Here is a 25190-nt window from a genome sequence, read left to right on the forward strand (position 1 = left end):
CTCGGCTGCTGGAGCCTGTACCGCATCCCACCTACACGGCAAGGCAGCGCCTCACGAGCCCGTTTGCAAATGCCTACTTAGCACTCCCATCCAAGCTGCGGTGAGTCAGTGCTGATTCAGGAGCGAGGGGGCCGTGCCCAGCAGCCCCGCGTGGCACCGCGCGGTGGGGCAGGGCGCGCACCGTCCCGGCAGCACCCCGAGGAGCTCCGGCCCTGCGCTGCTCTGCGGGCGCCTGGCGGCGCGGCACGGTGCGGGCGCAGCCCGATAAGATCAGCCTGAGCTGTTTACTCCCGGCTCCGGCTCCAAGCGGCCCCTCGCACACCCATGCACAGCCTCGCTCCCAAGATCGGTCCTAATTAAGCTCTCTGCCTACCGGTTTTGACAGCAGCTCTATAAAAAGCCCTCCGAACACAACTACGATCCCGTTTTACCTTGGAGGGACGTGGGGAAACTCTGTGCCGACGTCCTCGCCCGCCAGGTTGCCTCAGCTCCCGCAGCTCAGCGAGATTATTCCTCCCACAGCACAAAGTCACTCAACCCGTTCGGCTCCTTCGGGGCTGCGCTGGCTGCGCTCGGGCGGGCGGCTCTGGGCTCAAGTCACAGCTTGTGGGAGAGCAGCAGCTCCCGTGTGCTGGCCAGGTGAGAGCAGTGCCGCCAGTGCCGAAACCTCCCCTGGTGATGGTGTGTGAATACGGAGGTTTGGGGGTGTGAGCTTCTCACTGCTGGGGCTCTCCCTGCCTCGGTCATGGGGTGCCCATGGCTACGAACCCCCTCACACACAGCTGGGCCAGGGCTGGGCACCGGCAGCGCTGCTCCCAGGCTCTGAGCTGTGGATGCTTGAGCAAGCCCGGGGTGCTGCTGGGGATGGCAGAACCCGGCCTTGTGCTGCCTGAGCAATGCGGCTCTGTGTCCCAACATGAGTCCCAGCGGTGGCTCCAGCAACCCCAGCTGTGCCCACGTCCTCCCTGCACGGTGATGGGTTGATGATGCCCAGGAGGGTGCTGTTGCCTGCAGCACTGTGACACTCACACAGCCCTCCAAATGCTGGGCCGCCTCCACCCGCACCCACCCAGCAAGGCTTTCACAGGGGGACAGAGAGATGGGAAGCTGCAGTTCAATGAGATTTATTTTGCACGCCTCCATTTCTGGGCCCATTGGGCACACTGCACTCCCAGGCTTTAGCCCAGAGGGATTTGCTGTCTTGCTGGGAGCTCCCTGTGCAGCACCAACCGCTGCTGCAGGGATGGCCGCAATCTCAGCTGTGTGCAGCCTATGAGTTAGAGGAAACAATTGTAGATCTGAAGAGTTTATTTCTATTTGGTGCTTTTACACACAATGCAATGATTGGTGAGTGCAGGACACACTTCACTTCTCTGAGGAGGGCTATTTCCAGAAATATTCAGCAGATACAGTAAATGCTCTTCTTTCAATGATTTTTCCGCACAGTGTGTTTTTGTCAGAGCAATTTCTTTCAAATGGTGGCCATTTGGCTGAATTAAGCACTGACATCTTCAGGATAACGCACAGAAACAATTACTTCACTCCGTTTCATCTCAGGTCTCCATTTACTTTGGTATTTCTTTGTAGTCTGTCATACGCTGATCCACGCTCGGCTGACAGCGCACACTTTGTAATGCATGTCGTTGGGAGCAACATCCTGTGCCAGGCTGCTGCTTTAAGATGCAATGTGTGACATCAGCCATATTGAGAACAGGTTTTGAAGTCTGGTTTTTGTCGTGTTTGTTGGTTTTTTTTTACATTTGCTTCTCTATTTCTGCTCTGTGGTTCGTAGGCACACGGTGTATTTTCGTCTGACTGGAAATGAATTACAAAATACCATGAAGTTGGGAGCTGGTGGGGATGAAGCTGAAAGCTGCGTCTGTGCTCGCAGGTAGCGCTGCTCTCAGATGCAATTTGTTCACGAGTCCTTTAAAAATTCTTTTAACTTTTCCCAAGTCCTGATTTGAACTAGTTGTGGTCACTGGGTGGGACTGAAAGCTCCTACGAGAAGCCTGCACACCTCACCACACGTTTCTCCTGCCCATGGTGGATTTCCATGGAAATCTGTGGGTGCTGCACAGGCACGGGTGAATCACTGCTGCCCTGCATCCCAGCTGGCCCCAGACGCATCCCAAGCACATCCCAGCTGCATCCTGACCACATCCTGGCCAGTCCCAGCTGCGCTCCCACTGGGTTCTATCTGTGCTGGCTCTCAAGGCCAGGGCAGGAGCAGGGTGCCAGGTGCCAGGAACCAGCTCCAGTGTCTGGGGGCTCTCTGAGGGCTGCTCTTTATCCTGTGCAAAACAAGTCTGTTGAAGGCAGGCATAGTGCTGGCAATCGCCTGAGAGCGCTGCCACGCGCTGCAGCTTGGGGCAGCTCTTTCTTTGCCCCCAGCAGCGTCCACGCAGCTCCCTGCCTGCTGTGCACCACGAGCCCTTCAGACACAGGTGGCCGCTCTCCTGCCCAGGAGTTTCCAGCTGCCCTGCCTGGCACAGAGAGGCTCTGATCCTGATTGCAGTCGCTAGGCTTTGCTGCAATATAAAAAATGGATGATTCCAACACTTAGCATTACACAACTGCTTAAATCTTCAAAGTGCTTTGCAAATACTAATTCAGCTGCGGAACGCCCCTTGGGCTGCGTGTCACCCCCCCACTTTGCATGGAGGAGCTCAAGGATGAGGCCAGTCAGCAGACCAGTGCCCAGTCTGGGGCTGGGCTGTGCAGCTTTCCTGCTTCTCAGTGTTCAGACCGTCCCACAGAGCTCTATCATTTGCCTCATAACTGGGGTTAAAGCACAAAGGCAGAGCTGCGAAGCTGCTGGTCCTTCCCTTTCATTTAGGAAGTCTGTGCTTGATGCTGATGCTGTAATTAGCTCTGGGCTGGATGAAGCCGTGTGCTGCTCCTCTGGGGCTCCATTGCTCTGAACCTGTGTGGCAGGGAACCACGCAGCGCTGGGAACCTGCAAGGGACATTCCAGAGGAGCAGCACTGAGGGGCTGCATGCCCATCTGCAGGGGCTGCAGTCCCAGCTCATCCCCGCAGTCCCTGCCAGCAGCAGCCCTGCACTGAGCAGGGTTCTGTCTGGCCAGGTCAGCCACTGTGGAGGAGAAGTGTGGAAACAGCATTTCCTTCCATCAGCTTTGAATTTCACATATTGTATCTGCTGAGCATTTGGAGTTCTTGTGACTATGACACAGTAACTACACAAGCCCAGGTCAGCTCCGGGCTGCACTCCGTGGGGCCACAGCAGTGTGCAGGGTCACAGTGTGTGTGGGCAGCTGGGCAACAGGACATGGGCTGCAGCACCTTGTGGGGTTTATAAAAAGCTGCTGTCGCTATATACAGCACGGGTGGGTGCCACATGCCTCCTCCTTCAGGAAATGAGGGACCCTTCGTGCTGTTTTTGGATCCTGGAGGGCAGGGAGAGGGGGTGCCACTTGTGAGCAGCTGCAAATTATAGCTCTCATGCTAACAGCTTGTCCTCCTGCCACCCACAGCCCAGGCACAGCACATGGCTCAGCGCCCGTGGGAGGGCGAGCGGCCCCCCAGCCCTGCTCAGGGATGAGGAACCGCAGCGGCCACGTCCCCACACACCGCTCTGATGCCACTCACAGTGCTGTGTGTGCCCTGTGCTGGGCAGCTGCAGCGGGGATGGAGCTGTGTGGGGGCACAGAGCTGGATGGGAACGTGGAGCCAGGTGGGAATGTGGAGCCAGGCATGCAGACAGAGGCAGCGTGGCAATGGCTTTGTGGTCTGGGACCGGAGTTGCTCTTGGGGAGGGGAAGGTGGGGAGCCCAAGGAGCTGCCGATGGAGCTCCATCCCTGCAGTACCGCGTCCACGTAGCGCTGTTGTTTGTGCCCACAGTGCAGCAAAGGGATACAAAACTGGGAGCACTATGCCTGCTGCCTGCTACCTACCCTATAAGGGCTGAGTCTGCAGGGGGTGATTTTCAGTTTTTAAGATGAGAAGAAATAAAAGCTTTCAAGAAGCAATGGACCCGAGCACCAGCCCAAAAGGCCTTTGAATGTTGCCTTGAGTGCTGCTCAGCTGTTCCTCATGCAGGGCTGACAGCAGACAATGTCAGGATTCAGTTACCTCATTAAACACAGCTGCCAGGAGCAGTGCTGTTGCTGTCCCTCCATGTTCCCAGGTGCACCTGCCCAGCAGGATGGCAGCAGATGGGTTATATCAGGCATGGGGCACCTGCACAGGACACTGCAATTTAGCAGCAGTTTCCTGCTGTCCCACCATTCCCTGAGGAATCCCAGTCAGTGGGCACGGTGCCCATCCTGCCCAGGGGTGCTGCTACATCTCTGCAGCATGTTGGGTGCTTGCAGGCTGCTCCTCATGCAGCTCAGCTGTGGAGATTTGCTGACAGTGAGCACATGCAGAAAGGAAACGGTTTTTCTTTGCTTTATGAGATCAAAGTGATGAGGGTATCTTTTCTTTGGGGCAAGGAGAAGGATGGGGCAAGGAGAAGGATGGGGCAGTCCCTCACTGTGTGACAGTGAGTGGTGGCAGATACCTACATGGCTGGGTCCCTACAGCTGGCAGCTCAGTGTGCAGCTGCTGTTGGAGAGCTGTGCTGGGTCTGCTCAGCAGTGCATGGAAATGCTGCGTGTGGCAATGGGATGGGGCTCAGGGCAGGGGCAGCTGCTGCTGTGCTGCTGGCAAGGGCCCCTTCGGTAGCACAGGGTGTGCCTGTCACTGTGCTGTGCAGGAACGAAGCTGTTGTGGTGCTGTGGGTCCCTGCAGCACGGACGTGTGGAGAGCAGCCACAGGGAGCGTGGGGCCGGGCTGAGCCCAGCAGTGACAGCGCTGTGCAGGCTGAGGGGGAGAGGGGATGGGGGCTGGGCTGCCCCTGCTGTGGGAACCTGTGGAGCAGCACAGGGAGGCCAGCTTCCTCCTCTTGCTCACAGGCAGTTACAGTTAATGTGGCATGCTGATATTTCCTCATTCACCACCGTATTTACTGTGGTCATGCCGCTACCTTCTCCCCCATTAGGTCTCACAACCTTCTTCTTTGTGCATCCAGGGGTGTCTGAGTGCTGGTGAGATTTTTCCCAGTGTTTATACAAAAATTAAGCTTTTCTTACACCAGCAGCAAGGATGCCCACTTGTGACCCCATGAGGTATCTTTCTCTCCTGCTTTCACTTCCTGCTCTCTTCAGCACACAGAGCCCCCTCCGACTCCATTAGACAATGGCTGCAGCTGCCTTCCTGCCTGCCGCTCCCAGCAATGCAGCGATGATGCGTGGGATGCAGCCCAGCTGAAGCCCCTGCACATCCCTTTGTGAGTAGCTGCCTGCATTGCTTCCTGCTGCTGCTGCTTTGTCAGGAGGAGCGCCGCAGCGCTCCAAGGAAGTGAAAATGAGCAAAGAGCAACAAAACATTTCTCAGCAAAATGTGCAGGTGGAAACATGTCTTCAAAGAGCTGCAGTGCAGTTCACCACCACTTCTCTATCTGTCCTCGTTTGTACGTATCCTGTGTTGTTGCAATAGACATAAAGCAACATGTTACGCTCCTTAGGGCAAGGCTGTCTGCCTTTGTTCTGCAAACCTTCGGAATGCTTCCAACAGCATTTGGTGCTTCCTAGTGTGCAGAGGGGGTGCAGGCTGGCTGTGTGCTGGGAGGACGCGCTGCTAAATCTGGTGGACCAAAGGCTAAAGGGATAACCCTGTGATAATGCAGATTGTGGAGCTTGGTGACCTCTGTAGTGTGCAGCATCACTGCTATGCCTTCAGCAGGATGGGGCCCAGCGCGGTGCTGTGAGCAGGGCTTAGCACGGCTCGCACTGTGCTGGTGGCTGCAGGGCTCCCAGAAGGAATTCTATGGGAGTTCTGGGCCTGCCGTGGTCTGTGGCACTGAGCTGTGTGTAACATGGGAGCTGCTCAGCTGCTGGTGTGGATGTGAAGTGCTGCTGTCATTGCTGCTTTCAACTTTGTTTCCTGTTTGATTGTTCTCTTAATCAAAAGAAAATGAACTCCAATTAAGGTATCTTATAAAGTGTGGTTCGTGGCAATTAGGACTGCTGTGTGCCTTTGAACAGCAGGGCTTGCTTGGCACAGGACGAGTCAGGGAAAGGGGTGGATGGGGCTCCCAGGTACACAGAGGGCACAGCCTGATGGATGCAGATCGGTGCTCCACCACATGAGCTGGTCATGTTGGGGTGGAGCAGGCAGTGGCACAGGCACTGCGTGGTGCTGGAGAATGCAGAGGTGTGCCTGGCTGCACTCACGTGGCACGTTGCTGTATGCCCACAGCTTGTGGCACCATAGGGAGGGCCATAGGGGCCTTCTGAACCCCCCTGGTGCTGCATGGCCAACTCCTAATTAATAATAAATGGGTGTGTTGAGAATGTTTAGCTATAAAGCTCTGGTTGTGAATGATCAGCAGGATGAAGACAGGATGCTCCGCTCAGGTTCTAGTCAATGCTGCTTCCTTCAGCAGCAGAAATGTGCTGAAATGCTGAAGCTTGAAAGGGAGAGCCTTCACCTGCTGTGAGTGCTTGGTGTAAACGGGTGTCGGGATCTCTGAGAGCTGCCAGCAGCTGCTCCACTGATGCATTTTGTACTAAATACACCCCTCCTTTCCCTGCAAGAAGAAAGGTGAGCCCTGGTTCGGAGGGGCCCAACGGGGCTGGGGGAGATCTGGGGACTGCGGCCCCCCAGGGCTGCTCCTGCTGCCCCACAGCCCCGTCTGCCCCTGGAGGGAGCTCTGCTGCAGAGTGGGGCCGGAGCCCAAAGCCTGCAGGAATTGCCGATAGAGGCTGAAAGCAAAAGGGGATGAAATCTTAATTGGATCTCCACCGCCCTGCAGAGAAACGCGTTTGGATTAAAACGAAACGGAGCTTTGTACTCTCAGGGTTTCAGAGCCGGAACGGGAGAGGAATTATTCACAATTCCTATTAGAGAGAGAGGAGAGCTTTTCCAGTGAACTTGTCCTTGTGAATTTCATCTTGTCAGAAATGGTGGGGAGCTGCGGGACGGCACACTGGGACAACGCTGACCGCAGGGTGCAGCCCGGAGCGCGGCGGTCCGCTCAGTCCAGTGGCCCCGCTCGCTCCGTTCCTCGTTCTGCACTCCTGTTCCCACTCGCCGGAGCTCTGCAGAACTTGCCACACATCTCGGTATTTTCTCTTTGTGAACTTCTATCAATATTTAACGCAGCAGTGTCGGTTTTGCTGTAAGATGAGAGGAGCTACGAGAAGCCTGAATTATACATGGTGCGACGGGGAGGCTGGGGAGCTTTCAGTGAGCCGAGCGCGGCGCCGCGGCCATGGAGGAGCTCCAGCAGAACCCCGGGCAGCGGCCCCGCAAAGTGCGCTTCCGAATCTCGTCGGCGTGCAGCGGCCGCGTGCTAAAGCAGGTCTACGAGGACGGGCAGGCGTTGGAGCCGCCGGCCGTGGAGCAATCCCGGCGGCTGCGGCACAGCTTTGAGCCCGGGGTGCCGCCCGACGGCCCCGCGCCGGGACCCCCGCAGAGCAGCGGCTGCGGGGGGGATGGGAGCGGCCCCGGCTGCCCCCCCGCCGGCAGCGGGCTCTATGGGGTGAGTGGTGCCGACCTCGGCCCTGGGACGTGCGGGGCGGGTGGAGATGTGGGCCCAGGGACCGCAGGCGGGGGCTTCATTCTGGTGTAGCCAGCTTTGTTAGCGGCGTTCTAAATGTGCGCCCGTACAGCCCTGTCCCATCGGCACAGCAGCATCTGCTCTGTGCTCCATCCTTGGTCCTCACCACATTGATTTGCATCTGTCTGTTCTGCAGTGTGAGATGAAACATTTCCCTGTATCCCAGTATCTGTACAGAATAACCCCGACGCATCCAAACGTAAGGTGGATATTATCTCAATTAGCTGCATTTCAAACATTAGAGCTGCATGACTTGTGCTGGCAGAAGGGCTGTGCCCATGACATTGTGTCTCGGAGCAAGCCCCCTGCTAATTAGTGGTGCTAAATCAAGCCTCAGGTTTGCCTTAGGAGCCCTGACTTGCTGATACTTGGATTGTACCAAGGTAATACCCTGGGCATCTGGTTTAACCGAAAATATCAAACCACTGTGAATCTCTCCTGCCCCAGACAGAGCGCTGATGTGATCCTATCTATGCCGTTAATTGGTTCTGCATTCCTGGGTATCGCTCATCTCCATTCTCCAGGCTCCCTAACCGTTGGTACTTGCAGTAACCTCACTGCCCAGCACCGGTCCTGCTCTGTGTCAGTGTGCACTGGGTGCAGGGACACAGCTGTGCAGATACGGGCACTCCATGCCTGGTGCTGTGGGTAGGGCGGGTGCTCACATACCCTGTGGTTCTGTTCTGGGGCAGTGATGCCCAGCTGCCAGCACGGCCTTTTGTTAGCAGAGCACCTCTTCTTGCCGTGGATGCTTACACAGGGCGAAATATGAAGAGTAGGTAAAGCAATAGGATGTGGTAACTGCCATGTGATACCTGGGAAAGGTGAGGGAAAGAAAGATCGGGAAAGCAAAGTGATGCTTTCAAATGTCTGTGACTGGAACAAAGCTGGTTTTAAAACCATTAGAAAAGAATATAAGTGCAAGGGTCCCCATGGATGGCTGTTTAGGCTGGCTGTTAGGAACACAGCTTAGCACTGGGTAACAAGATTGTTTCACCCCATCTGACCACTTGGTCAGCATTAGCAAATTACGAAGAAAAGTTTTCATTTAGGTCTGGAAACCCCACCAAATGCTGCCTAATAGGTAACCATCATCTGAACAGCTACTTCCAGGCCAAGCTCTGGACATCCCCTCCAAACTGCTCAGCCTTCAAAGAGACGTGGCTCAGTCCCCAGTGCGGAGGCTTTTTGGCATATGCCGGCTCTGCTGCTCTGGGCATTGTGCATTTTTCATTTCTTCTGGGTTGAAATGAGAATTTCCATCCTGGGAAGCTTTCCCCATCCAAAACGTGTTTGCAGAGCATATATTATACAGGTGGGAAACTGATAAGATCCTCTTGCAGGCTTCCCCAGTTATCGACTTTGGTCAGATCATCATCTACACCAACAACCTGAAAATCATCCGTGCGCCAATGGACCAGAGAGAGCTCATGAGAAGGATCATCCAGACAGAGGGGGTGAGCGACTGGGCCTTTGTGTACAGGGAGAGGAGAGAAAGAATTGGTGCTGGACATAAAAAGGATGTGGAAAAGAAGGCTGTCTGCAGCCAGTACGTGCAGGTAAGAGAAAACAGGAAGTGTTTTTGTTTCCTGGTTCTGGTCAAACCATTCAGTGCTCCCGTCCATCCCCATCTCTGTCAGTATCTGTCACTTCAGCTAAATTTGGGTTAGGAGCATCGCTTTGTTCCTCTCACTTGGATGTGACTGAGCAGCACAGCCAGCACCCTCAGCTGTTGTTCTGCCTCCAGTGCCCTCGTGCCTCCTGCTTGGTTCTCCTTTGGAGGTCACTGACATTCAGCAGCGTGGTGGAGCTCCATCCTCCATCACTGAGAGCAGACTGAGTTTCTGCAGCCTGACGAGGCCAAACACAGCTGCTGTGTGGCTGAGACTTCCCCAGGCTAAAATTTTAATATCAGCTGAAACGAGATTGTGCCTTCCACTTATTTTCTCACGGGTTAGACTTTGTTGGTCAGAACCCCAATTAATCCGACCACAATTTGATCCCACAAGACAAATGCTGCCATGCAGGGTAAATACAAAGCACTGCAGCTTTGCCAGCCCCAAACCACCCTGCTGTGTGCAGTGCAGGGTGCTGGGATGCTCTGCTTGGAGCCTCGCTCAGGGCTCGCTCACAGGAGGACCCTGCAGAAGCTGAAAGCAGCCCAGGTATTTACTGACTTTCACGTCTGATGCTGAGTAACAGCATTTTTCATGACCTTTCTGTTGCAGGAAAGAGGTGCTGAGCACACTTGCTCCCAGTGTAAAGGATCAGGCTGTGCTCCTTGCTCGCTGTGCCATGGCAGCAAGTTTTCAATGCTGGCAAACAGATTCAAGGAGTCCTACAGGGCTCTGCGCTGCCCAGCCTGCAACGAGAGCGGCGTGCAGCCCTGCCAGGTCTGCGCTGCGTGACGGAGCTGCGCTGTACCCGGGGCTGCGGGGAGCTTTGCATTATTTCACCTCGAGCAGCTCTGCTCTCATGGGGACTTTTTAAAGATGGGAGCAGTACGATTCGGGAGATCGCCATAAATACGAACGCAGCGCCTCTGCTCCACGCTGTTCCTCTTGCCTGTTGCACACATTTGCTCAGTCGGAGCCCCGTCCTGCGAATGCACAGCCACGTGATGTGATCTGCACGTGGGGGCTGAGACCTGCAGGACTGCACCTGGCACCGGGAGCCCAGCGTGGGCAGTGCCTGCAGCACTGCTATGGCAGCAGCAGGCAGCAGCATGGGCACAGCTGGGTGTGGGTCTGCGCCACGGCAGCACAGAGCGGTGCCTCCCCTGGGCTTTAATTTGCCGAGCACGTTAACATCAGACCATCTTCTGTAATTACCTCTGAACTCGTGGTGTCACGAACTTTTCCTGAAGATTTTGCTGATTCTTACGTCTGTTTTAATGGACACAACGATTGTTTTAAAGTTTGGCTTATGGGGGGAAACTGAAAACTTTTCCCAAATCAGGAGCCATAGAAACTTACAGTAATTTATTATTCAACTAGAAACAAAAAAGCTTTTAGCCAGCTTAGGAGGAAGTGCTGAACTGAAATTCCCCTCTCCACTGCTCAGCACTTTTTCTGGATCGGGCTGGCAGCGAGCAGGACTCCAGTTGCCCAATATTAATCCCATGATGTAATCTGCAGAAGGTAAACTCTAATTAGTTAAGGTGGAGCAGTGATGCTGAGCTCTTTGCAGGCTGCCCCTGATGGTGCAGAATGCGCGGGATTCGGGAGCTGGAAGCAAATGGGGGAAACACGCTGTGTGTTTTTTTTCTCCCCGAAGCCTTAAATCATGGCGCCGCATATTCATGAGCAAAGCCGAGGCTGCGTTCACTTGCGCCGTACCGGTGAGACCGATGAGCTCAGCGCTGCCCACCTGCGCCGCGCTGAGGCTGCAGGCCCGGCTCGCTGCCAGCTTTCTGTTTGCTGATGGCTGCGAGGTTTCTCCAAGCTGTTTCAATGGTTGGAAGCCCTCTTAGCCCTCGGACTTCCACTGATGGGCCGCTGGATTTTCTGAGCGGGGACGAATGATTTAATTTTCAAACAAAGCGCACAAAAATGCAGCTGATACTCGTTCCGCTCCATTTATCGCGTTGGGATCTGCAGTGTGAATAACCGCAGCCCTTCGGCTCTTGGTGAGGGCAGAGGAATCCTCGCGGCTCCGAGAGCGACCGGGGCGCTCAGCCCCGCAGCGGCCGTTTGATCCCTGCGGGCCGGCATCAAAGCTCTGCGGTGAGAACAAAGCAGCGGGCGGAGCTGCTGCCTGATCCTTCAATGTCTACGGCAGAGCTGATGCAAGCACTCGTCGCTGAGGTCACCGCTGCCTGCTCGGTGATTGCGCTGCTCTCGGCAGCCGTACGGCCGGGCTGTGGGTGGCACATAAAGGCGGTGATGTGGGGCTGCTGGTCGGACGCCGAGCCCAACTCCTCGCTAAGGGTCCCTGCGGCGCCGTTGCGGCCCCTGGCGGGAACCGGGATGTCCTCTGTGTGAAACCCCTACCTGGGCAAAATCCGAATTTCCTCATGGGCTGAAATGCCAGAACTTTGGTACACGTGCTTAGTCTGGAATCTTTTATCGATCGTCTGTTTCTCTTAATCATTTACAGCTGCTCTTTTATTTCCCTACAACAGGGCTGTGGCAAAGATACCTTTAAGGTTTTCTTTCTCTCTTTCTCTCTTTCCAAAAAAAAAAAAAAAAAAAAAAAAAAAAAAAAGCAAACTCCATGGCCTTTGTCCTGCTGTGGGAGTCCTGGGCCGTGGCTCCCCGCTCGGGCCTCGCACCCGCTGACAGCCCGGCTTACACTGCCACGCTATGGCTGCCTGTGGATGTGCTCTGAAACAGAGCTGGAAACCTTTGAGTCAACTTGGGAGGGACGGCAGGGGCTGCCCTTTGCCGACTCTCCTGGCTGCTCGGCAGCTGGAGGTCGGGGAGAAGCAGGGCTGCTTTATTTCATTGTGGAACACATGAGCCGGCATAGAAACGCAAACAGAAATCGTATTCAGTGTTAAATTTCTATAGGACCGAAGAAGGGCAGTTGGAGGTGAGTAGTGAGGCTAATTATGACAGCCAGAGGCGCAGAGCAGAAAGGTTAAAATAATCCTCATTTCCATGTGCCAGCAAAGTGCATCACTTGCTTTTAAGCAGGAGCTCTGCATGACTGAAGAGAGGATTGCCACAGTTGCTCAGAACGCCACAGTTAAAGCTGATTGCAGCTCTCCTGCTCTTGTTCTTCCTGCCGGGGTTCTGTGGGTGGAAGCACGGAGTGCTGCAGGGAGGCGCAGCTGTTCTCAGAGCACAAAGTCACACAGGCAGTTCGTGGGGCTGCGTCCATCCCCTCCTGCCCACTCGCACCCCTCGCACTGCCTGCACCGCAGCGTTTGTGCCTCTGCTGCTGGAGTATTGTTTTAAATTCCCATTTATTCCCAACCACCACCTCTGCAGCACAGTCACAACGTGAAGGAACCTGGAGAGGTTCAGCTGATTTTGCAGTGTCACCACTTCATTTCCTTGGAGTTGAAAAAGAAAGAACTGGGATATTTATGCATTTAAACGCTATTACATTTTGCAAGTCTTTGAAGCTGTCAGTTTGATTTATGTGGGCTCCATTTGATTTTGCTGTAAAACCAGCCCTTCTCTGCTTCGAAATATTTCATTTTTATACAAATCATTACGTGTAACCTGCAGTGATTTCTTTCTGCTGCTGAACAGAGCGCTGCTGTAGAAGGCCTGCTATTTCCCCCAAGTAACTTCTAAGAAACATCGCTGCAGATGAAAACTGCTGCTTCTGATAAATGATGGCACACATTCCCATTAGGAGAGGCATGAGGGGTCTTAATTCCCTGGATTCAGCATAATGAGTAATGGAATCAATTCTGTTTGTTGTTTCTTGTGGAAAGCAATCGATACATGTGCAGGAAGAGCGAATGAGAACAGAAATTACCGATTTTAATTGTCTGTTTTTGCTGGTGGAGGATGGGATGCAGCGGAACGTGGCTGTGCTCGGGCACCGCGGGGCGGCCCGGTGCGGGGCTCTGTCCTGAGCGGCCACTTCTGGTGCTGGAGCGCAGGGGAGGTGTGTGAGAGCCTGGAGCTGTGGCACTTGGGGACATGGTTAGTATGTGTGCTGGGGGTGGGTTGGGGTCGTGCTTGGTGATCCGAGGGGTCTTTTCTAGCCTTAGTGGTTCTGCAATTCTGTGTGGTGTTCTGCATCCGTGCAGTGGGCTCAAAAAACTCCTGAAAAAAATGTCATTTCTGTGGTACCGATGGCTTAAAAACGGTCGCTCTGTGGTGCAGTGTCGAGAATTTGTTTTGGGACCTCTCGGCTACAGCCGCCCTCCGTGGAGCTGCTCAGCAGCGGATGGGCCGGGCAGCCCTCTGCGGGGAGCCGAGCCGAGCCGCGCAGCTCCGGCATCCCGAGGGGTAACGAACGTCGGCGGGACTCAGGCGGCGCTGCCCGCCCGGGGCCGCCAGGGGGCGGCGTTCATCCGCAGCGGCCGCCGCCATCACCGCGCCCGGAGCGAAGCGGAGCGAAGCCGGACGGGACGGAACGGAACGGAACGGAACGGAGCGGCCCAGTGCTGCAGGCAGAGCCGGGGGAGCGCGGATGGCTGCGAGCCCACGTTAAGCACGGCAGGAGCTGCTCGGCTCTGTGCGAGCCCAAGCTTTAGGAGCCTGAGCTCGGCCACACGACGCGAGGAGCCGGGAAAGGAGCAGCGGTCCGATGTGACAGCGATGGCAGCGGGCACCACGTCGGGGCCGTGCCGTGCCGTGCTCCCTGCGGGGTTCTGGCGCTGCCGGGGGCGCCCGGCCGTCACTCTGCTCGCAGACTCGTAATATCATTTATTTCTCTGTGCTGTGCGGGAAATTGAGTCTATTTCTGTTTAAATACTTGGGTAATAGAGCCTGCTATTTAGCGGAAGATTTATGTCGATGGCTCTTTGTTTCACGCGATTGGGCATCACTGTGTGTACGTTGCGCTGCTAATGAAGCTGTGCGGCTGCTGCCATTTCAGAGCAGAACGAGGAGGAGAAGCCTCCAGCCTGCGAGCAACGGGACGGGAGAGCCTTGTGCTGTTAAAGCCAACCTGTGATCTGCAGCAATAGAAGGCAGGAGAGCTGGGCACGGAGCAGCCTGTGCTGGAGCCGAACGTCAGCGCAGAAGCCAAAGTTTTGCTGTGTTGGAATTTTAGAGCTCCCATAAATGCACTTTGTCACTGCATTACCCAGATTGATTTGGTCTTAAATGCAACTTCTCCTCCTTTTCTAAAGCTTCGTATTATTTAACGTTGGTCATTATTTGGTGCTCAGTATTTCTTCAATCTGGCATTTTTATCGTCGTAGGCAATACAGTAACTTTTAAGAACTGAGTTCAATACATTCTCATATGCTTTAAATTTTATATTTCATTATTGATGAGTGTTGATTGCTTTCCACAGAAGAAGTAAGGTCCTTGCAGCCCCATCCCCTCAGCAGCAGGGCTATTCCCTGTTCCTGCATGAGAGACTGTGATGTTTGCGCTGTGCATTTCTCTCCTGGTAAGGCAGTCCCATGGATAACCATCTGCATGGGAACTGCTGAGTCCTGGCCTGCACCACTGATGGAGCACCTGGGAAAGGACCCGGTCAGGTCAGTCACCAACACAGCTGCAGCAATTTACCTGTGTGACAGGGAGGGATGGAGCCTGGCTGCTCCTCTCTTAGACCTCACTTAAGGGCTGACTGCCAGCAAGGAAGGATCTCTGGTTGGAGATCCCTCTTTGGTGGGGCTTTCCCCTGTGAGTCTGGAATCTTCTGATATGGGTAAGCAATCTTCTTCCCTTATAGCACCTTTCTTGCATGGTGAAATCATTACGTTTCTGGTGAAACTCCATTTGCCATCATGTCGGTCTGTCCAATTGCTACAGCATCTTTTGGCTGCAGAAACAGTGGAAGTGTTGCCGTTTCCCAGTTGCACTGATGGGAAATAAATCTGCTGGGGTTGGAAGCGGTCACATGAGGCCCGGTGATACTGTGTGGGTTGTGTTTCAGTTGCTGAGTTTGCAAGAGATATTTGGCATGTAAAGTAGTATGCCTCTGTAGGGTACGTGTTAAGCAGTTATGGCACTGTGGAGATCAAATGCCGTATGACTATCCCTGAAAATAATTCTCTTCTTTCAAATACTGGACCAGTGATGAGATTCTTATTGGCAGTGGAATAAGAACTTGCCTCCCATTCAACCCAAGTGCTTGTGTGTGTTCCTTGTCATACATCTGGGGGTGTCTTCTGTCTTACAGCTTAGCAGGGCCCTTCATTCCGGGGCTGCGCTCTTTGTGAGCAGGTCAGTGAGAGTGCTCTGAGATTACAGAGAGCAGGGCATCAGTGCTGCTGTGGCAGCTCTATTGAAGGCAGAAAAGCACTCATCCTAGAGAACACTTTTCTGTTCTCTGCTCCGTGAAGATGCTTCGTATCACTGATGTGATGTATTTGAGTTCTGAAAGCTGAGCTCCATAAAGTTTTCATCTCTCAGACCCAGCCGAGTGCCGCTCGAGAACATGCTTTTATCCCTGACAAGTCCTTAACCCAGGCTGCCTGCCAGCTGGCCTCGTGTTCTGCACAGTCCTGAGGTTTCTGTTCTTCATCTGGGTCATTAAATATTAAAAGACAAAGTGGTTCTAAAAGCTGGCCATTTTTTGGAGATGCAAAATAACTGTAATTTGTCTCCTAATAGATAGCTTTGTTCTTGTCGTCGGTCCAATTCAGCACAGAAATAAGTGCGTAATAAATGAGACGGGACAGCACTGTAAATCTGATTGCAGTGTGTTTGCCCAGGGATGGGCTGGGGAACACGGATGGGGCTGTGGGCAGCAATGAGGGAAAGCTTCAGTGAGTGCTGCTGCCCTGCCTGCCCACTGCCCCTGAGCAGCAGAGGACAAGGCTGTGTTCAAAGCAATAAAAATCTGTTGCCAGCATTCCTGCTCGCACGCCTGCTGTGCCTGTGAGGTCTTATTATGTCTCCATTTTTATTTTAAAGATGCTAATATCTGCTTCTTTAACACTTGTAATGTATTTTCATCATCAGATTTGTCCGTGGGGATTATTTGCTGGAGGGAAGTTGTGACATGCAGGGCTGTAATTCCTGAAATCCTGAGAAAGATGATCGTTTGGAGAAGTTCAGGTAAGTCATAAAGCTTAATGCCTGATTGTGGTTGATCTCATTTTGTGAAATTTTACATCTCTTACAAAAAGCTGCTCTGCAGTGGAGCTCAGAGGGAATTAAAATAGTTCTCACTGGGCCTTTAGCATGCTGCAAGCTGTGTGTGGCATCCTGAGTCCCTGCACAGGAGGTGAGAGGAGCCCTTACAGGCTGTAGGAAATGTGGGAACCCAGGGCACGGTCCCTTGGTGTTCACTCCTGTGTGTCCTCCAGTGGCTGCCTGTCCTTCACCATTTGTGAGAAGAGGAAACTTGGCTTTGTATGCAGCAGAGAAACAAACTCGCTACATATCTCAGACGGACACAGCACACATTCCTGAATGAGAATGTCCCTCTTCAAGGAGAGCTTGGAAAACCCAAACTGGCAGGGTCTGAGTGCCTGCTGTGCTCCCCCTCCCTGGGAAGTGTTGTCTGTTGCCTTTTGAGAGCTTGAGATGAGTTATGATTTCCTTTGCTTTGTCTTGACTGCATGTAAAGCAGTGCTGGTTGCTGTCCCATAGCTTTCTGCTGCTGCCTTCAAGCTCTGGGTTAGGCTCTCTGGCCAGAGCACAAGGAATGGCTGGAAATTAATTTTCCATGTGCTGTTGTGCAGTCATAGAAGTCTGCCCTGCTGCTCCAGCACAGCCAGGGCATCTGCTGTGCTCTCATGCCCACCAGCAGATGCTTGGCCAGCAGTTAAAACTACCAGCTGGCTCCTGCTTGCCAGCCATTGGCAGGGAGCGTTCCCACTCCCAAACAGTTTTCCTTCTCTGATGTTTGGCCTGCTGGGCCTCAGAGATGTGAACTGCCATGGGACCCATGGGACTTTGCTTGGGAGTAAGGCATCGGTATTTGTGCAGAGAGGAGCACAGAAATGTCTTCATGCAGGTTTCTGGCAGGGTTAAAGTGGAATTCCTAATTCCTGCAGCAGTGGAATAAGCAGGTATGTGATATGAGACTGTCTTTAAAAATGATTTGTTTCTTGCTGATGTCAACCCCGTTAGTTCTTACTGTGCTCTGGTGTCTTGTAATTAGTTGCTACTTCTGCCTTGTGCTGTTCCCTGGGAAGTGTGGCACTGCTGTCCAGCAGGGCCCACGTGGCTGCTACAAGAATGGTTGATAAATCTGACAAAGTTCAAGTCCTTCTCATTCAGGTGTTTTTAGAAGTCCAGTAGTGGGACTCTGCTGTTCGAGGATATGCTCCTCCTGGTTTATGAGCCATTTTGGTTTGGATTGCTGGAATCCCCTGCCATGCAGCCCTGCAGAGCAAGAGCCCAGTCAGCATTTGCTCTGGGGGCAGGCGTTTCCTCCCATCAGCTTTGGGTGCTGGTGCTGCTGGTGCAGAGTTGTGCCCCGCTCCTCCAGCAGCCCACAGCTGCTTCTGGCTGCCCTGGTCTGGGGCTGTCCTTGATGTTTGCCATGCTGCTTCCCCCAGCCTGTGCAGCTGAGAGGGGCTTTGAGGTGCACTGATTGGAAACAGGTTGGCTTCAGCTGTGTGGATGCCTGTGGTGATGTTCATGTCTGAATAGAGGCAGGAATTATGTAAAAGGCATAATATCAACATGCTTGCACTGGAGAGAAATAAGAGAACTCGCCATGAGGAGACTCGAGTGATCTGATTAGTGGGGAAATTGTTCATTGTGCCCCTGAAGAGAGAACAGCGCCACGAAAGAGATGAGAACTGAGTACAGAGGGACACCTCCTGTGCACGGAGCTGCTTGCTTCCTCTCCCATGAAGTGCTGCCAGCAGAGTTCAGCAGCAGCTCTGTGCAGCTCTTCAGGGCACTGTGAGTTGAGGAGAGCAAGAAGTCCCAAACCATGCAGTGTGTCTGAGCCAACAGCTTCAGCCTCCTGCAGGGCAGCTCGTGCATCAGGTTACACAGTGCTGCGAGGGCTGACGCGGCCGTGCTGAGGCCGTGCCCTGTGTGAGCACTGCTGGAAGTGTGCAGGTTGAGCAGAACGTGGCGCGGGCTGTGAATCCTTGTGCTGCTGGTTGTGAGCTGAGGGGGACCTGCACTGAGGAAGATATTTCTCAGCTGTCACAGCTTTGGTTAATTTCACTGTTCTCCCTTCTGGGTGCTGCTGGCGCACGCTGGTTCCTGCAGGACAGCAGCTCTGCTCAGGCACTGCATGGCTGTCCTGTGCTCCAGCTGGGTGCTGCTGCTGCTTTCATTTTGAAACCTCCCCTGACAACACCTGAACGATACTGCTAGACTTCTTATACTAAAGGCACTTTAATTAAACTCCCATCACAAAAACAATTAGACCAAATTTGCTGTACTTAACTGGTCAATAATTTAGTAGTTGGATCTCATTAATAGACTTCTCTTTGTGAGTGCTGTGAGGATGCAGTGCTGCCAGCTGTGTGCCCAGGAATCAATCAGAGATCAATACCTTCCTTTTTTTTTTTCCTCCTAGAATGGTGAAACAGCAAAATTAATAAGTAATGCTGACCAGTATAGCCGGGTTTGGTGCTGGACATTCACTGCTGACATCCATCCTGCAGCCACGGAGACTTCAAGGCAATGATTTTCTACAGGAGAGTTTACAATGAAGATCTTCTGAGCACAGAATTTGGTGTTCTGTTCCTGTTTTGTAGGGTAACCTCACAGAAAGGCAGAGCGTCAGTTCTGCTCAGGTTTGCTGTGTGCTGGGAGCTTTTCCTCAGTTCATCATAGAAGACATGAAGAGGGTAGGTTCATCCATTCCTTGAAATTCTTCCTGGAATGACACTGTAAATGTTTTCAAACCATCCCATTGTCCAGTCTTAAAATAAATTTGGTATTTTTAGTATGGGTTCCTTCTCTCTTCTGACCGCTGAAAGAATATTTGACCTTTTCTCTTCTCTACAGAGAGCACGCGGAACAAAAATGGGTTTAGTTTTATTATGGTAATAGCTTTGTTTCAACTACCTTTTAAAGCATGGTGTGTGTGTCTGTACCAATTCCTGTAATTTATTCTTATTCCTGATTTCCCCCGGGCATCGGAACAGTTCTTCTTTCTAATGTCTCATTGCACGAGCTGATACTGTGATAATAATCTGCAGCTTTATAGCACCTTTGCACTGAAATAGTCACAAATAGCCCACGTGATTTATATCCCATTGCTTTTCTCCAGCAGTGCTGGCTGGTTTTGGCAGCCCAGTGCATTTCCAATGGCCGCAGCCCATCTCGTGCAGCAGTTCTGTGCACCTCTGCAGCTCTGTCTCTCAGTGGGGTCGTGGGTCGGATGGGCACCGTCTGCAGCAGCGCCGTGGGGCGCACAGGGCTCGGAGGCCTTTGGTTTGTGGCGGCGGTGCACAGCCAGCCTGGCAGCAGCAGCAGTGCCTCCTGCAGTTTGCGGTGCCACTGGGATGTGCAGAGTCCTGCAGCTGTGACCTGGGGGGGGCTGGGGCTCATCATGTGCCTCAACTTTAAAAATACAAAAAAATTGTGGCTGCTGTCAGAATGAGCAAGAGAAGTCTCTCTATTGCTGTGTAGATGAGGGTTTTTTGCCTCCCCCTCGGCTCTCGTCTTGTTTCTGATGAGTGAAGGCATCTCTCCGTGCCTGCTTCACACAGCAGTTTCACAGCTGGGTTCAGAAAACCTGTGTGTGCAGAACTGAAGCAAACCCACGCTTCCCATTGGTTGTTTTCTTAGTTCTTTAATGGAGAAATTTGTTTGTCAGGTGTACTTGAAGTCCACAGTCCAGGTGTGACTCTAATTATTTGTGAGCACCGAGTGGTGAATTCTTGTAAAGGTTTTCTTCTACTTATTTACTTTCATTTTAATGTGTCCTTTGCAGCGTTCTGCCTTCTATCCTGCTGGCACGAGAGCTGTGCCCCAAGAGCCGTAGGTGGGAATGGAGTTCAAACCACAGCATGACCATTCATTCGTCTGCTTATTCTTGAAAGCTGTACAATCTTCTTGCTCTTGCTTTAAATTAAAAAAAAAATAATCAAGAAAGCGAAAGTGAGCATCTCTGCTACTGTAAGCAATGACAGCATGTAACAGAACCTGTCTTGCAGGCTGCAGGCAGCACACAGCGAGCAGATGGAGAAACTTGACCACGGAGTCGCTCAGTGCTGTGTTAGAAATCCATTAAAAATGTTGGCTGTGTTTGCAGAGCTCTGGAAAAGAAAAATGCAGATGAGCTATGTGCCTGGAATACATGCACAGGCTTTAGTTTTACCCCTGAAGTTGCTCTCCCTGTAAGCAACAGCTGTGTGTATGCATTTCATTTCTTTTAAGCTGTTAGATGGGGTCTCTGTAGCGGCTTGGCCACAGCTTATTTCAGAGACACATTTTGCCCACAAGTAATAAATGGCAATGCAAACAGGTATTATGTAGAGGTAGAAAAGAAGTTTCGTGTGAGTGACGGAGCTTGGTGAGGATTCTCCTCACTTCCACTGTGCCTGCCTGACTTCTTCCAGCACCTGGTTTGCATCCTTCCTAACGGTGCAATCGGACAGCCCTTGCTTCTCTTGCACCTGCCCTGGCTGGCTGGGAGAAGTAAGGCTGCTGCTTGCAAAGCCCAGACTTCACCCTCATGTCCCAGCAGCAGCACTGCTGTGTCCTGCAGGAGGTGTGGGGCTGAGGGGATGGAGCAGACAGAGCAGCAGGAGACAGCGCTGGGAGCTTCAGCTGGATGAGTGAGTGCAGCTGAGCTCATGTACTGCGATGCTAAATACTGAATGTTGTGGGATGAGAGGGACAGGTGAACTGCTCATGGAACTGTTCTTGGACGTTAAAGACAACGATCTTTCTAGTCACTTTTTGTTACTGGCACCAAATCTATTCTCTGGCAGCTCTATTTCTTTAAATGCATAACAGCCCCGCAGTGCCCCATCTCACAGGGATCTTTCCCTGCCCTCTGAAGTCGCAAAGATCTCTGCTGGCATTAAGCACTCCAAGGGCAAAGCCGGAGCGATTGTAAGGCTGCGTGATAAAGGAGCGATTCTAGCAGAGCATCTTTGTTACGTAGATGTGCGGTTTATCCGTTGTCTCTGAAATGTTGCAGTATTTCAGTCATTTTCACTTCTTGGTTTCTTTTTTAGATTCCTTTCCCTTGGCTTGAATGTATATGGGGTGGAAAGTAAAGGAAGGCTGTAATGTGGTGTTTGCTAAATGGAGCCGAGCTCCAATCTCAGTGTTTAACTGAGAAATGTTTTGTCACGGTTCCAGAGGGATGGAAGCTGTGCGCTCTCTGTGGAGGCAGCAGGGCAGTATGTGCTGTGCCTGCAGCTTCCCTGCCTGTGTGCTGGCAGTGGGAACGCAGGTGATCAAACTCAAACACTGTGCTTCTGCGTGTCTCTTAACCTCTTATTTAAACCTTACAGGGTTCGTGCAGCTGTGGGGTGCCCGACAGACGCCGTGTGCTCTGTCCTGTCAGCTGGGCTCTGGTGTGCACTGAATGCAATCCCAGCAGGTCTGCAGTGGAGGAAGCTCCCAGTGCTGCCCAGCAGTGTGCGGGATGCTCGGGGCAGGGCAGCTCCTGGCACAAGGCACAGCACCTCTGGGATGGAGCAGCTTTTAAGCTGAAGCCACAGAGGTGCGGTGTGTAATAAGTAGGCAAAGTTTGCTCTGCATTTCGAGTGCATCATTGTGCTCTAAGTAGTGCAGATTTGGCTCCTTTAACCCTGATCTCCTGGGGCTGAGCTTTAAGTGTTTGAACTTTAGTTGAAAGGAATATATTGATTAGGCTTTGATTTAGTCATTGCTTGCTGGAAAGATACCGGGTAACAACTCGTATCTGCCCATTTGGATTTTTAGTCATTACATGGATTCCCCTCTCCTTCCCCTTTTCTTCCTCAACACTTTTCTGCCTAAAAGTCTGCAGTGCTTTGAGGAGAAATAAAAGAAAAAGCAGCTGTCACACTGTGAACATAATTGATTCAATAAACAACATTTTCAAGTCCCCTGGGGTGAACCTCAGCGTCCTCGCTTATGTCAATTAGTGCTTTATTCTGCTAAGTGTGGCACCTCTCCTTGAGATGGATGGGCCGAGGCAGTCAGCTCGTTGTCTTCGAGGAGAAGCTGTGAGAGATGGACTGGTTGCTGTAGATAGAAAATACCCCGTTCATTTGTTATGGACATGTGAAAGGAAGCTTTCCTGACCTATTTGTTAAAGCTAATTGCCTTTTTTCTTGGTTTTGTGGTTTTCTTTTTTCTCTGAATGGCCCCAGCTGAGACGTTCTTTTTCTTTTGCTGCAGCAGAGAACAGCCCGGGTTAAGCCTTCGCCCATCTCAGTTGCAGATAACCTTATGTCTGCAACATCGGAGCAAAGTGGAGCAGCAGAGCTGGCAAAGGGGTGCTATTCAGTGTGCAGAGCGAAGGCGTGGGCGAGGAGGGGTGCTTTAGGTTTTCTTCTACACGGTGACCATGTTTTCTTTCTTCTGCTTGTACAACAAATGCAGAGCTGCTTGTTTTGCACTACTGAAGCTTGCACTTGAATCCAAATCAAAACTGAGGAGAGCCTTGCTGCAAAACACCACATCCAGCCCTGGCACGGAAGAGCACTTAACAAACAAAACAGCAAAGCTTCCCATCCTGAGGGAAGCAGCTCAGTGCATCCAAATGGAGGTGGTGGGAAGCACCTGGGGCTGAACTGCCCTGCACCCCAACAAACCAACAACCCAAATGGTGCCTTACTAACAGTTTATTGTCTCACGGTTCCTTTTCCCTTCACAGATCCGTTCTTGAGAGGAAATGCTCACCCTGTGGTCCTCTGATGGTGTCTGTGACTTTGTTCAGTATTGTTTTCCTACATTATAGAGTTACTGATGTGTAGAACTTCAATCACTGCAGACCCAACCACTTGCAAAGAATACAAGCGATGGCGTTTCCCTTCTAAGGAGGAGTGCATTGAGAAGCAAGGAGCAGGGGCAGAACTGGAACACAGTGTGTGACATAACTGATTTGCTGCGGGATCACAGCACCTCGGAACAGCGTGGGAGCTGCAAAGAGTCCTCTGTCCTCTCCGGTTCCTCTCTGAGAAGTCAGTGGTGTTTGGTGCCATGCAGGCAGCAGGGAACCTGCAGAGAGTAAATATGGGATCAAAAAATGCTTTTTTTCTCTAGGGTGTTACTGTGTACTGTGGGGCTCCTCTTTCTGATGTGTGAGGTACTGAAGCTGTGTGTAAAGTTGCCATTTATCTGTGCTTTTGTTCAGGGTATTAACATGACGGAGAGGCTTTTTCAGGAGCAGCTTGTTGAGGTGCTCCTGTGAGCTGTTGTAAATGCAGCATCCTTCTACAGGTGAGGAAAACTGCTCAGATCTGTGATGCCCGTTGCACGTTGTGCTTTTTGCAGTTGTACAAATAACACAGCTTGTTGTCCTTTAGAAATAGCTCCATAAAAGCGGGATGCTTTCAAGAAAAATAACTGTCTGCTGCAACGTTAAGCTTAATAATATCTCTGAGTTTCTGGGCAGTGCGTCAACTTCTGTGTCCTGTCTTTTGTTCTCTCACTTAATACATCACAGTGTGGTAATCTTAAGAAAGAAGTTGTTTCTATCTGAAGGTTTCCTGCTGGAAAACAACATCTTCAGGGTCTGCCCATAGAGGGAAGGTTTGCTCAGCTCTGAGTACTTTCAGAACAAGAGCAAACGGCTGTCGGTTACCTCCTAATAAACGTTATTATAAGCCTATGTTCTCTGCTTTGCAGGAGAAAAAGAACCTGCATTGTTTCCTGGGAACAGAATATCTTCATTGCCATCGCGACTCCATGGCTGTTATCTGATCTTCATTGGTACCATTTTACTGAGGGGAGAGAATTCCATGTGTGGAGGTGGGGGGGAAAAAAGAGACGACTGTAGACTGGAACACTGATTGTGAAATCACAGAGAAAAAATGTAAGCTTGGGAATGGCATCTCCTTGTGAATTTGGTGCACCATCCCTAGGGACCGCATTCGATCAGGGAACGCGGAGCCCTGCTGCACAAACAGCCCTCGCTGCCATGAGGAGCCCCGAGCCTCTCCAGCCCATTGCTGTCTTTCTCGGAGGCACAAGCACAGCCCATGCACTGCTCTGAGATGGACTTCACTGCCCCAAAACAAAGCTCGACCTCAGCAGCACAGTGGGGCTGCCGCTTCCTGCCTGTGTCAGCACTGCTCGTTATTACAGCCCTGATGGCGGTGTTTGGTTACCGTGCTCCCGCCAGTGTAATTATACCCAACTGTAAAGATGTGCCTCGGTACAAGTTTCAAATTGCGTGCATCTGAATTCTTTCAGGAAATGTTTCTCTTGTTGTGTCTGAGCAGAGGCAGAAGGCTGCGGGGGATCAGCAGGGTGCAGGAGTGCCCAACACAGAGCATCTCCTTTGCGTGTCCTCCTCCTGTGACACGTGTAACACTATGGTATCACTTCAAACCTTCGGTGCGAAGCTCAGAGGAGCACAGACCTGCTCTGGTGCTTCCCTGCAGCTGCTGCACTGCGCTGGGGATGGGAGAGCTGTGGTGTAAACCATCCCAGTGAGCCAGGAACAGAACTGCCTGGAGTGCTGCATGGTTGGTGTTATCTGACTGCTGTGAGTTTGGAGTCTGAGTGCCAAACGCCAAATATTAATGAAATGTAATGGCCAAGACTAAATACGTTCATTAACATGTTGATTCTTCTTCAGTTACTGCTTTGAACACCCAAAGAAGCCATCAAATGACTTCTATTCCAATTGCTTGTATGATTTTAGGACTAATAGCTTTATTCCTGCGCTGCTCTGGCTTTTGGGATGAGCACAGTAAGCAGCTGTGTTCTCCCTCCAGCCTGGAAGCAGGAGCTGTGTGTGGCCACACTGACCCACTAGCATCCTGTCTGTCCCCAGGAGTTCCCACCTGTGCCTTCCCTGGGAGCAGTGGCTCCTGAGCCTGGGGGTCCTCCCAGACCTCACTGTGGCCAAATGCTGCACTCACTGAAGCCACGTGCAGGGA

General features: G+C 52.2%; 1 protein-coding gene and 1 long non-coding RNA gene across 5 annotated transcripts; both read left to right on the plus strand.

The window, feature by feature from the left end:
* Window positions 1-7279: 7279 nt before the first annotated feature.
* GRXCR2 (glutaredoxin and cysteine rich domain containing 2) lies at window positions 7280-10035 on the plus strand. Its single transcript, XM_042881821.1, has 3 exons — window positions 7280-7549; window positions 8971-9186; window positions 9856-10035. Exons 1-3 carry the CDS (start codon window positions 7280-7282, stop codon window positions 10033-10035), a joined length of 666 nt encoding a protein of 221 aa, XP_042737755.1.
* A 3838-nt stretch (window positions 10036-13873) lies between these two features.
* On the plus strand, window positions 13874-24427 carry LOC122185742. 4 transcript variants are annotated; one of them, XR_006180967.1, is made up of 5 exons: window positions 13874-14744; window positions 16177-16272; window positions 18707-18980; window positions 20072-23523; window positions 23932-24427. It is a non-coding gene; the product is annotated as an uncharacterized LOC122185742 (long non-coding RNA). The 4 variants fall into 4 exon arrangements; XR_006180969.1 differs by lacking the exon at window positions 23932-24427 and having other exon boundaries at window positions 20072-23310; window positions 23438-23706; XR_006180966.1 differs by lacking the exon at window positions 23932-24427 and having other exon boundaries at window positions 20072-23706.
* The last annotated feature ends 763 nt before the right edge of the window (window positions 24428-25190 follow it).

The sequence above is a fragment of the Lagopus leucura genome, unplaced genomic scaffold, assembly GCF_019238085.1.
Source record: "Lagopus leucura isolate 7727_CA_CO unplaced genomic scaffold, USGS_WTPT01 Super-Scaffold_100030, whole genome shotgun sequence".
In the NCBI taxonomy this organism is placed as follows: Eukaryota; Metazoa; Chordata; class Aves; order Galliformes; family Phasianidae; genus Lagopus; species Lagopus leucura.